This window comes from Oryza brachyantha, chromosome 1, assembly GCF_000231095.2.
Source record: "Oryza brachyantha chromosome 1, ObraRS2, whole genome shotgun sequence".
Lineage (NCBI taxonomy): Eukaryota > Viridiplantae > Streptophyta > Magnoliopsida > Poales > Poaceae > Oryza > Oryza brachyantha.
The window spans coordinates 29,071,948-29,084,678 of NC_023163.2; the positions used below are offsets into that span (position 1 = coordinate 29,071,948).

Consider the following 12,731-nt stretch of genomic DNA (forward strand, 5'->3'; position numbering starts at 1 on the left):
TGACACGATATTTTATAATATAGAAATCAAAAATAGTTTCTGGCATTGTTAGTGTTCTTAGACATTAGTTGTTTTTAGGCTAGATCTGGCAAGTAACCATCAGTCACAAGGGTCACATTTGCAGCCTATGGAAAATTTTGGATTTTTGTGCCGTGTACCCCAAGCTCATAAACAGTGCGTTACATGCAAAAAGAAATGTATGTAAATGTTTCTTATCTCATAAAGCAAAATTTTAAATTTATAGCAATTAATTCAACTGATTATACTCTAAAGGAGCTATCATATAAATTAGATAATCCAGTTAATCAGGAAATCTCATAAGAAACGAACAACTTAATGGAAAAGGAAAATTATCGGAGCACACTTGAGTTGTTGGTCTTTTCAGGCTTCTCCAAGTTTCTGTTTCCAAACTCATATTTCCACAGGATTACAGGAAAGTCATGTTCCTAAATGTTGAGTTGTTCTATTCTTTCTCTTTTACTCAATCTTCTACTAAATGCAAGCTTTTTTTACTATTTAAATTTTAGACATAATATAAGGTTCTTAAAATATTATTTGTCCTATCAATCAACTCTTATACATGTTCCCTTGTCTATTACCCTCCGTCACTCTCCACTCTTGAACACTCTTCATTAAATGAGAGACATCGTATTTTTTTGTCTTCTTAACCTTAATATCTCCTTATATATATGGTTATATTTAGGAGTGGAGGGAGCAAGTCGTTCAATGTTGATACGAGAGCAGGTAAGTATACTTGTTAGTAGCTTATAAATAAATTGAGATGCACTAGCTAGTGCGGCAAGTCGTTTCAACCTAATGCCATGTGTTCAATTCTAAACATAATCACAATTTATTCTTAGTTATTCGATACCAAATATCTCCTTTGTTGTTTAATGCTTTTTCTAATAAAAAAATCAGCTTGACAGGCACAGCAACCTTGCGTTGCGATACAAAAATCTTCTCCAAAGGTCTCTATATTTTGGTGAGATAATTGCAAAGAAGATAGGAAGGAGAAGAGTATTGGCAATAGCTTAAGGTGGTTATGTGCTCCCATTTCCCATACGAAAAGCTGTTCTACACTCGTATCAGTATGGAATAAAACAATCGCAACATTAAACTAGAGCATGTTGTTACTAAACAAAAGAACAAAACAAGCATATGCGAAAGGTTGTTCACCAAATTCTATTGCCTGCGTAGGCAGATCTTTCCATCCAAGTACTAAAATCTCCACTTGTAATGTAAACAACCCACTAATTAAATCATCTTTAATATCATCAGCATTATAGAAATTTTGTAGGACCTGGATACATTCAGTATGAATAAATAAAAGTAGCTGGCTTATCTGAAACTATACAATGTGGCTGGTATATATATCTGATTAATTTGGTGGAGATGAACTGTCACACGTCCTGCAGATGTAGGACAGCCCTACCTGCATCACCCCAAATACGAGTTCGATCCAACGAAACAAACAAATTCCATCAGCATCCATCCAATAAGATGATTAGAACGCTTCCAGGAGAGGAAAATAATACCGGCATGGCTCTACTGGTGAAGAAAGATTCTTGGAACAAAACATTTCTATTTCACTTTGGAGCAGCTAGCAGGCGAATCGGCAGTACACATCATTCTCTTTGCCAATCCATGTAGCAGACAAGTAATGCACTGTACTATCATATCAATTAGCACTTTTCAATTCTGTATTAAACCCAAAAAGGTTCATGGATTATTTATTGCGGAGAGGTTAACAAGTTCACTGGTCATACATAAATCAGAAACGGCGCAAGTTGTGAGGGCAGCATCAGGTAGGTTAGGCAGGCTGTAGTAGTACTGCATGCGAAGCACAAACGAAAAAAGATGGATGGATCAAATTGTCATTAGCTGCCACAGGTCGGTAGGCCTTAAACATCCTCCCGGCCACTCGCACTAATCACATTATCAGAGGCTGTAGCGCCTCCATTTGCCGGTATCGAATGGATCAAGACATATATGCTTGCTGCTGTTGCGACTTGCCACTCGCCATAATTCGTTCCGTTTCCCGGGCTGAGCTGTATGCATGCGAGTCCTTACAAAAAATGATATGCTAGCTACAAGGTAGGAGTCCGTACTTTTGCCTTCATGTTCCAACAACTGTTGCCTCACGTGTTGTTTCAAACCAAAGTACTTGATGGTCCTTTTTTTTAAAAATGCTTTATGTACTTAATCACTGTGAGGTAGCTCTGGTTCCAGGAAGCAGAGATTGAAGATAAAGCTCATTTCCATTATCTTGAAAAACTTATTACTCAGTTTTTACCCGGTGAGAATTGAGAATGTGGCGTTACTGTCCTTTCGTTTATGCTTTTCTTTATAAGAAAAATTTTAAATTTTTAATCTTAAAATTTATAGTTGATTTTAGAGGATTTTCACTGAAGTTTGTTTTCCAACCTTCCTTTAAATCACTAAAAAAATACATATATACAAATTGTATCCACATATTATTTTTTATTCGTAAATATAATATCAAACACCCTCGGATCAAGTCGGCAATGGGCCCACTGACTTGGCGCCAGTCTTTCTTGTGTACTATTATTCCTCTCCCAATTCCCATCATCCATGCATGCGTGGTTGCATCTTGCATTGACCAAAGGACCATTTCATGGCTTCGATTTGCAAGTGTACATTCGGCGCAGCTGCATGGCTGCGATTGACACCGAGAAAAACCCCCACGTACGTCTGGGGATCGAGTCCGGTCCGGTTCATGCACCAAATCCGTATGGTTATCGACAAATCCTTGACAATTACGCCAGACGCAGTGCAAACTGTACAGGAAATCCCCGTAGGAAGGAATTATTGAGGGCTAATCCACATATTCGTCCAGACAAAATGGTTCGACCGGAAAGAAGAATATAACGGGAGTGGCGGTAGAGTAGATAGCGTATCGCCTCTCTCCGCCGTGGACATGCAGTGGACTTCCCCCTCCGTCTGCGTGTTGCTGATGGCGACCTGAATTACCCCCGTCGATGAAGCATGTCAACCGCGTTGCCTTGGAAATTCTGCAGGTTCCAACCGGACTCCCCCGATCGGGTCTTTCCTGCATCTCATCCGCGGCTGCTAATGTTGAGTCACAGTTTGCGTTCGTGACAGGGCACGTCTGCATTGCATTGATCGTTTCGTCGGTGCGGAGCGCCAAATCTGGGCTGGATCCGTGTATTCTCCGGGACGCTTCTCCATAGGATCCGACCAATCCGCGCTCTCATGCGGCACAGTGCTGTACACTGCACCCGGCGACGTGGAGTGGAGGGATGCAGTTGCAGGCACGCGGGACTCGGCAACAACCACCGGCGCCACCCCCGGCCGGACTCGGGCGCGCACCGGTGAACAGTCGAGGTCGACTCCGTACCGACCGACCCCCCCTCCGGACCGCTTGCGCGGGCACGCAGCAGCGAGCAGCCAGCGACCGCGCGTCGTCGCAGTTGGTGCGGGGTACGGGACGCGGGGGGGGGGGGGGGGGGGGGGGGGGCGGCGTCGCCGTAGGGGCACAGTGCCATCCAGGCTACACGACCGCGCGCGTGGCCCCGGCGCGCTCACGGGCGCGCGCCGCTCGGGCTGACACCGTACCAACCCGCCGGCCGCGGAGCGCGAACGCCGCACCTACCAACTTCGGTCTATGCCGACGACCGGACGGAACACCCGCGCCCCAGCGTCGAAGTGTGCATGCACGGCTCACCGATGCACTTCCATGAGACTGATGAAAGCTACGCCCGACCAGAATCCAATGAAGATCGGGAGTCGACTGAAGCACTGTAGTACTGTATGCGCGGATAAGAGCAGTTGTAATTATAATACAGTAATAGTTAACTTTTTAACCTTAATACATAACTCTCTTATTTCTTTAACATGGTTTCTCGGTTCCTATGTCATGTTTATAGTCCACTTCTTCTCTCTCCTTCACCTTAGCATTTAGTCGGCTTACAATATACTATTATACTTGCTCTAATGGATGTCTTACGGACCATTGGATTGAGTTACTCCAAAATATGGATGATCTCTCTCCTCCCTCAATATCTCATTGTCCAATCGCAAAAAAATAGAGCAATAATGATATAAAGTAGGTGGTTACAAAATATATATAAATGACGTAAAATGGATGTTGTGTTGGAGTGACAACTGATATGTATAATGAATATATTTTGAATGGCCACCCAAAATAGCAATATGAATAATCAAATTTAGATGAGCGGTTAGGAATGCTCTTAACATAGATTAGTTTAAATTTGTAGTCTTAATGAACCAAGCTAGGTTTTAACTCACTAATGCTTAATATTTTAATCATATTAGAACTATGAATTTTAGCAATATTTTTAGTTATTTTATTCTTAATAGTAATTTTATAAATTACACAGATGATTTAAATATGATATAACCTGTTAAGGAGTCAGTTTATAGGCAGACTCCGTCTATGATATGGGTTTGCAAACGAGCCAAGCATACTAGTTCATTATAAGATAACGAGCCCAAACTTGATAAGCTAGCTTGTTATCCATCCATAGTTGCAGTTGGTGCATCAAAATATAGCTAGATTGTGCCACTGAGCTACTCCCAGCGTCTCAAAATGTATTTATTTCTAGAGTTGAACATGAGGATTAAGAATGTAGGGAAGAACAATCGGAGAAATGTTGAGAAAAGAATATAGTTGAGAAAAATAAATGAAAAGTGATCGTCATCGGTTGAAATAATCAAGTGGTAAAGAAATTGTTGTAGTTTAGAACAAGAGCTCTTTTTCCTTATCCTTAAGGAGGCATCAAGAGGTACCATTGTTTTCTATGTAAAATTTGATATCTTTTAGTAGCTAAGGTGCCAAGAGATACCAAATTTTACATAGGAAGTAGTGGTACCTCTTGGTACCTGCTAAGAATAGGAAAAATGCTTTTAGAACAAAGATTGGTCGGTAGAAATAGCTTAATTTTAGGACAAACCGAGTACAATACATCTTTTATTATTTTGGAAGATGTGGTTTCCAGGCCTAACACTGGTCACCATTCTACTATGATATAGTCCGTGCATGCCACTTTCAGCTCCAATCTGATCACATGTTTTCATCAAAATTAAAATACTACGAAATTACATATGGGCGAGGAGCAAAGCTCCACAGATCTGTGTCGGTGCAGGCATTGAAGGACCGACGGCGAACTGTCGATCACACAGTACTCCCTAGTGACAAAGAAGGAACCGTGATGCAGGGTTCAGCCTCTAGCCCTCAAATAATTCAATTGAAGAAAAAGAAAGCTTCTTCAGACCGCATCAAATCCACACCAAAAGGCAATTCATCACAGAATCTAGCGAGACCTGACTCGTACCGTTCCAGGCCAATGGCTCTCGCTAACTCACTATTTTGGACAGTGCTGAGAACACGGGAGACCTGCACATACACGCTTTACCTGCACTGCAAATACCCCATTAACAAATCGACTCGAGAGATCTCAAACTCAAACACGCTATTACTAGCAGAAGCTAGCCTAGAACCCAGGGAGGCACGGACGAATGGTGTTCATCTGAGAGAGAGATCTCCGACCCATGCCGTGGACGAAAGATCAGGCACGTTAGGTGGATATCGGAAAGATTTTCGGACACGAATGACAAAACGAATTTTATGGCTAATTTAGAAACCGCGAGACGAATCTTTTAAGCCTAATTAATCTATCATTAGCACATGTTGATTACTATAGCATTTATGGCTAATCATAGACTAATTAGGCTCAAAAGATTCGTCTCAAGATTTCTTCCGTAACTGTACAATTAGTTTTTTATTTTATCTATATTTAATGTTATATAATATTTTTAGAAAAAAATTTGAGAAATAAACAAGTCCTTATACTCCATCGTCCAGGCGTAGCACTATCCATGTTGACGCTTGAAATGACAAGCATTCACTTCACTCCTCCGTGTGTGTTGAGCACGCGGCTCCCCCGGACGCGCTGACTTCACTTGAGATCGTGAACAGTGCAGGGGGATCGCCTGGATGCGACCGCAAGCTACCGCGCTGACGATGACGCCGGACAACGTTCCGCCATTGCCGCCACCAAAGAGAACTTAATTAAATACAGTAGCTCTCTGCATATGCATGCTCCCTCCGTTACAGAACGAGGCAAACGTTAGATTTCCATATCCAATGTTTAATTATTTATCTTATTTAAAATTTTTTTAATAAATTAAAAAAATTAGTCACATGTAAAGTATTCACGATTTATCATCTAATAAAAATAAAAATATTAATTATATTTTTTCAAATAAGACGAAGAGTCAAACATTATAGAGGTAAAAAGTGAAAGATTAGTTTATTTAGGTCAGTAGTACTCGCAGAATGGATATTTTAATTTTTGTTAGTTATTCAATATTATATATAATTAATAACTGTTATAAAGTTAAAAATATAACTAGAATAGACATGATGATAAACCTTTACATAGTTTTTAGTAATCCGAGAAACATCTATATCTATACTATTATAAAAAGCAGTAACGATTCTGCTAAAAATTTTCGTTCGTCGTAGGCCCCACACGACATTGTGGGACCCAAATGACAACCTATAAAAACACATAGAGGGTCTTGCCGTCCCTATGGTATGACTCCCTCCGTATTTTAGCTGTCCCGCGCAAAACAAAACCAAATCAGGTCCATGGTCCATTGGATAAATGACCTCTTACAAGGCGAGAGGTCTCCGGTTCGATTGCCAAGCTCCCTTGTTATTTTCCTTTTTTTTAGCTGTAGCCGTTCCCGTCAGGCGCTGCAGCGTTTCATCGTGGATGTTATTTCCTTTTTTTTAGCTGCGTCGTTTCCGTCTGAAGTCATGTTTGATTTCATGTTTTCTTTTGCCAGCGCTCGCCAGCCAGCGTGACCGCGTCGATTCTTTTTCGATGCAGCGTATGTATTTGAGTTTTTTTAACGCCAGCCAGCGCGGGTCGATGACGTAGCAATACAGCACATGCATTTGATTTTTCTGAAGTTAGAGGCGAAGCCCAACTAATTGAATATTAAAATTTTGATTTTGTCCTAAATTTGTAACGTTGTTTGTTAGTTTTTTATCATCAAATATACCAAGCCAATAGATTGAAAATTTTAAAACCAAAAAATTGTCCACTAAAAATTTCTCAAAACATATCATTATTATTGTGATTTTAGAGTAGATTATTTTGATGGTTGAACAAAGTTGATGAGCAAAATATTTTCACATACAAATATTTAATTTATGTATAAAATTTATGAACGAAATATTTTATTTGTGTTTAAAGTTTATTAATACGTATGCATAAAGTTTATGGCTATAAGTTGTACTCACATATTTTCTAAATATAAAAACTGGTCAAGGGATTGGCATAGAAGCGAGGCAAGGCCACTATGATTAAAGTACATTACTTCAGTTTAACTTGGTTGAATATATTACACTTCTCAATGACTTCAGTAAATTACATATTCTCCCTTAGTATTTATAAGATTAGAGTGAATATAATTTAAGTATTGAGATATGGAGCACACACGCACGTTTAGTGGAAAGGAAAGTAGCAACACGCATGCCAACCAATGTTTCATATTTAGTCAAAATATGTTCAAATTTCAGAGCTAATGTGCGTTTGGTGTGTAGGACTTTTTTTTATCTACATGAGGAGTCAGAAACAATGATTATCCACAATGGAAGAAAAGGAAAAGAAAGAAGAGTAAAATAAAGAAGAAATGAAGAAGAAAAGAAAGAAGGGAAGATAAAAGAAAACAAAAAGGAAAGGAAAAATAAAATAAGGAGGAGCTAAGAATCCAGAATTTAAACCAGAAGAGAGATTTATCATATGGTTCACATAATTAATTAATTATTACTGAGTTATATATATATATATTGGTTTATTTAATATGTAATTTTTTTACCCGTTGTAAAGCACGGGCAACGTTGGTAGTATAGATAAAAAACGATGAAAACTCTGAGAACAAGCTAAGAAAATAAACATAGACCGCGTTCCTTCAACCCCTAAGTTAACTTATGGCCTGTTTTTCCACGTGCACGCTTTCTGAACTGCTAAATGGTATATTTTTTATAAAAAAAATTATAGGAAAATTGTTTTAAAAATCATATTAATCCATTTTATATTTTTTAATAATTAATAATTAATTAATCATATACTAATCTATTATTATGTTTTTCATGTCGGGGTAATTATTATATTTTTTATGTTAGGGCAAGCCACACAAACGAACGCGAACATAGTCTAACTACTCACAGATAAGGAATATTTAAAGCTGCTTGCTGCGGAATCGCACGAACGATAAGTCCTATGGGCATGGCAATATGGCATCATGTATATTTTTCCTTAGGAATTGGGTCGTGTTTGCACTGCTCTTCACACTAGGTTCTGCCCTTTTACACTGATCAAATCTCAATTATCTCATCAAAATAGCTGACCCCAAAACTTTCAATCGTTTTCGATCCGTTGTCAAACTGTGTCAGAATGAATCAACCAACGGCGGGCTGCTACTTGCTAACTACTACACCTTCCAACGCTCCAAGCAACGCAACGCAAGGCAAGCATGCTGGAAGATCTCTCTCTGGTAGGAGCAGCTAGCAATGGGATTATGGGACTTCTTGGTAGTTAGACCGGTTGACCCATTAATACCGGTCATTTCTGCCCACCAAAAGCGCCCGATCTCTTCATCAGCGACTCGTACTTAGCCACGACTGCCTTCCTAGATCTGTAACTACTCCTATAAAGTGATCAGCTTCTTCTGTCTCCGTCGATAGCAACGTCGAGTTCGATGGTGCGCTCACCATAAATCAATTTAATGGAGAGGTTGGCCGCCAAACTGGAAAGATTAATTATTTAACACTACTAGTATACTACGATTTGGTACACTCGCTGCTGCCTCATGGCATCGGAGTGATTATATTTCACATCACCGTCTTCATTGGTACGTCTAACCGTGTGTATGTCTGTTGATCCATATCCTGCACTCGGGAAAACGGAGAAGCAGTTGGCCAGTTGGGCAACAGTAATGGCGAAGCAAATGGAGAAAAGGTTCGCGCCGGCCATTAAACCCGCTGAAAACGCCGGTTAACTCTGGGGAGATGCCGCTGTTTTTCAACGAAATCGGAAGGCACAGTGCGGTCCTTGTCCTACGATCCTATCCCCCATCTAGTGAATGGTACTGTCCCTGTGTCCGACAGGTGAAAACGACTCGATTTTATCCCCAAACACGGACGAACTTTTCTCGATCGCTAGCTCAGCCACGAGATACGTACAGCTAACCAAGCCAAGAGTTACATTTGCACCGTATCTTTTTTATATATATTTATGGTTATAAGCCACATTTACCGTCCTAAATTAGAAGCTGTTTTTAGAGTTTTTATCGTAGTTTATTTTTTATATTTTTTAAATTATTAGAAACAGATAGAACAATTGTTCATAAGTTATTTTTTGTCTGAAAACATGTCAATTTGTTTTTTTTATTGAAAAAGGGACAAGATAAACGGGTGTTGCGTCGGATCGGAGCCGCAGCCCAATATTCAATCCGAGTAGTTCCCAACAGAAAGGGCAACTAGGCATGTTTGTTTTGACCACGAGACACCTCAGCCCAATTCTTTAATCCAGACTGAGCTCAGCTCACCATCGTTAAACCAAACTAATCAAACTCTCCTGCAGGCCCAGCGTGTGCAGTGCAGGCAGCAAGGCATGCAACTACCTAATCAGGGCTATTTAAGTTGTGGCCATGTGGGCAAAGAAGACAGGGATCGATCGGATTAGATTTAGAGAAGCGGTGGTTAGTCACGCACACATGACAAAACACTAGAAACACGAGGGGCAGAGAAACAGCTCAGAGAGGGTAGCTAGCCAATCAGTGGCGGTTGCTCCACCAAACTTTGGAACGAGTACCAAAAACTGATCGATGATTCCGTTTCCTCCCCCCATCATCATCATCATCATCATCATCGTAAGCTTTTTTTAATGGGACATTCCCCCACTCAAAAAGATGAGAGGCTTTCTGCTAAAACATCAATCAGGTAGGGAGAACGAGGAGTAATAGGCTGGTTCGCCGGGTGCCGTGTTGTGCTTACCAATGTACTCTGACTTTGGATTTAGGTTATAAGCCAAAATTGCCGATTAACATCTTATTTTCTTGGCTTTGGGTTTGGGCTACAAGCCAAAATTTACTTTTGAGCATTTAAAGTTTATTTTTTATTTTGACTTTTCGATCGATATAAACATGTACATAAAAACTTTATTCGTAAAATATTTTTCGTTTATAAATATATTATTTGTTTTTTACCAATAACCTAAAAAATGACCTTAATACATGACCGGATATAAAAAAAGGTCACACAGTAATTGAGTCGTTACTATCAATTAAAACAGGGTATTAAGAATTTTTTTCCCGTTTTGTTCTGGCAGCTAAGGGGTTATTTAGTTCCAAAAATTTTTACCCAAAAACATCACATCGAAACTTTGGACACCTAAATAGAGTATTAAATATAGATAAAACGAACTAATTGTACAGTTATGTGAAAAATCGTGAGACAAATCTTTTGAGCCTAATTAGTACGTGATTAGCCATAAGTGCTACAGTAACCCACATGCGCTAATGACGGACTAATTAGGCTTAAAAGATTCATCTCGCGGTTTCCACGCCAGTCATAAAATTCGTTTTTTCATTCGTGTCTAGAAATCCCTTTCGATATCTGATCAAAACGTCTGATGTGATGCACAAAAATTTTCATTCACCAGCTAAAACACCCCCTAACCGAAATTTAACCGTCATGGCAAGTACCGCACGGAAGGACTGAGGAAGCAGGGGAGGACGATTGGGTTGGGTAGACCGGCCACATTATTGAGGAATTTCGCGAAACCCAACCGAGGGTACAGCCAGTACCGGGTCGCACGGCATCTGGCATCGCGATCAGCGGTCAAATCCCACGCACAGCCGTAGGACCCAGTCAACGGAGAGAGGAAACCACACCAACACAGAAAAGATTAGCCGAGAGAGGAATCACCCAAACAAAAAAGAAAAAATAAATAAATAGCAGAGCGATAACTCCTCTCTCTCCTACCAACACGCCGCCGTGTCGCGCCCATATATACGCGCGCATCGCCTCCTCCTCTTCCCCTTGCAACCGAGGCGCTCGCGTTTCTCGCTCGCGCGCACACACGCAGCCAGGCAGCCAGCTCGAACCGGCCAGCGGCGTGTGCTCTCGAGCATGGGGAGGTCGCCGTGCTGCGAGAAGGCGCACACCAACAAGGGGGCGTGGACCAAGGAGGAGGACCAGCGGCTGATCGCGTACATCAAGGCGCACGGCGAGGGGTGCTGGCGGTCGCTGCCCAAGGCGGCCGGGCTGCTCCGGTGCGGCAAGAGCTGCCGGCTCCGGTGGATGAACTACCTCCGCCCCGACCTCAAGCGCGGCAACTTCACCGACGAGGACGACGAGCTCATCATCAAGCTGCATGCCTTGCTCGGCAACAAGTAAGTAGTAAAGCGGATTTCAATGCGCGCATGTCGTGTTCTCGCGGTTGGTTTGTTGTGTTCTTGGTGCTGACGGTCGATTGGTTCGCAGGTGGTCGTTGATAGCGGGGCAGCTGCCTGGCCGGACGGACAACGAGATCAAGAACTACTGGAACACGCACATCAAGCGCAAGCTCCTCAGCCGCGGCATCGACCCGCAGACGCACCGACCGGTCAGCGCCGGGAGCAGCGCCGCCGAGGCGAGCGGCCTGACCACGACGGCCAGCACCGCCGGCTTCCCGTCCCTGGCGCCGGCGCCGGCGTCCAGGCTCTACAACCCGGTTCACACGGCGCCGTCGAGCAATGTGAGCTTCGCCAGGGCCGCGACGTCCCCGCCGTCGGAGGACGGCCACAGCAGCAGCGGCGGCAGCACGGACGCGCCGCGGTGCCCCGACCTGAACATCGACCTCGACCTCGACCTGTCCATGGGCCTGCCGTGCTCGCCGCCCAAGACGCCGGCCGCCGCGTCGTCCACGTCCACGTCGCATCACCACCACCAGCAGAAGCAGCCCATCTGCCTCTGCTACCACCTCGGCGTCCGCGACGGCGAGGTCTGCAGCTGCAAGACGGCCTCGCCGGCCGGTCCACGCGCGCTCCAGTATCTCAGGCCACTGGAGGAGGGCCAGTACATATAGCACAGTAGGCACTAGGCACCTAAGAGAAAAAAAAAACTGTAAAAAGCACCCAAAAAATAGAGATGGGCAATATAGTTTCTGAGTTCTAATGGAGATGACCGATGTTGATTAAACTGATTCTTCATGTTTATCTACTCATCTTTAACCAAGATTTGTTTGGTTTCTTTATTCTTTCATTTCTCTGATCTGATTTGAGTCAGTGGATGTCATGAACAAAAAACTAAAATGGAATTCCAATGGGCAAAACCAGCGAGAGGTATGGCTGATTTGCGCATCCAAATCGGGCGTCCGGTTGCCGTTTGTGTCATCTCGGACATGTCGCGAGAATACAGCATGTGGTGTGTTTTCGGTAGGTAGGTACAAACTACAAAAGTATACTCCCACTTGGGGTTATCCGATATCAAATTAAATCAGAATGACTAATGCTGGTTAGGCACCGGAGAAAGTGAGCCCGACAATGTTACATTTTGGTGTTAAGGTTTGGCTCTTTGTTTAACCATGATAACGACTTAAGATTGTGAACGTGGTGATATTATAGTGGTAGATAGCCTGCCAACCTTAAACTTAAACACCGTAGTAGTAGTA

The 12,731-nt window shown here is 42.4% G+C and overlaps 1 protein-coding gene across 1 annotated transcript; it reads left to right on the forward strand.

The window, feature by feature from the left end:
* Window positions 1–11,066: 11,066 nt before the first annotated feature.
* Window positions 11,067–12,259, forward strand: LOC102711485 (myb-related protein 308-like). The gene is made up of 2 exons (XM_006645031.3): window positions 11,067–11,472; window positions 11,564–12,259. The coding sequence occupies exons 1-2, from the start codon at window positions 11,210–11,212 to the stop codon at window positions 12,144–12,146; spliced, it is 846 nt and encodes a 281-aa protein (XP_006645094.2). The 5' UTR covers window positions 11,067–11,209; the 3' UTR covers window positions 12,147–12,259.
* The last annotated feature ends 472 nt before the right edge of the window (window positions 12,260–12,731 follow it).

Coding starts and splice junctions, on each gene's coding strand:
- LOC102711485 (XM_006645031.3), top strand. CDS start 11,210: ATGGGGAGGTCGCCGTGCTGCGAGAAGGCGCACACCAACAAGGGGGCG. Junction 11,473..11,563: donor CATGCCTTGCTCGGCAACAA/GTAAGTAGTAAA, acceptor ATTGGTTCGCAG/GTGGTCGTTGATAGCGGGGC.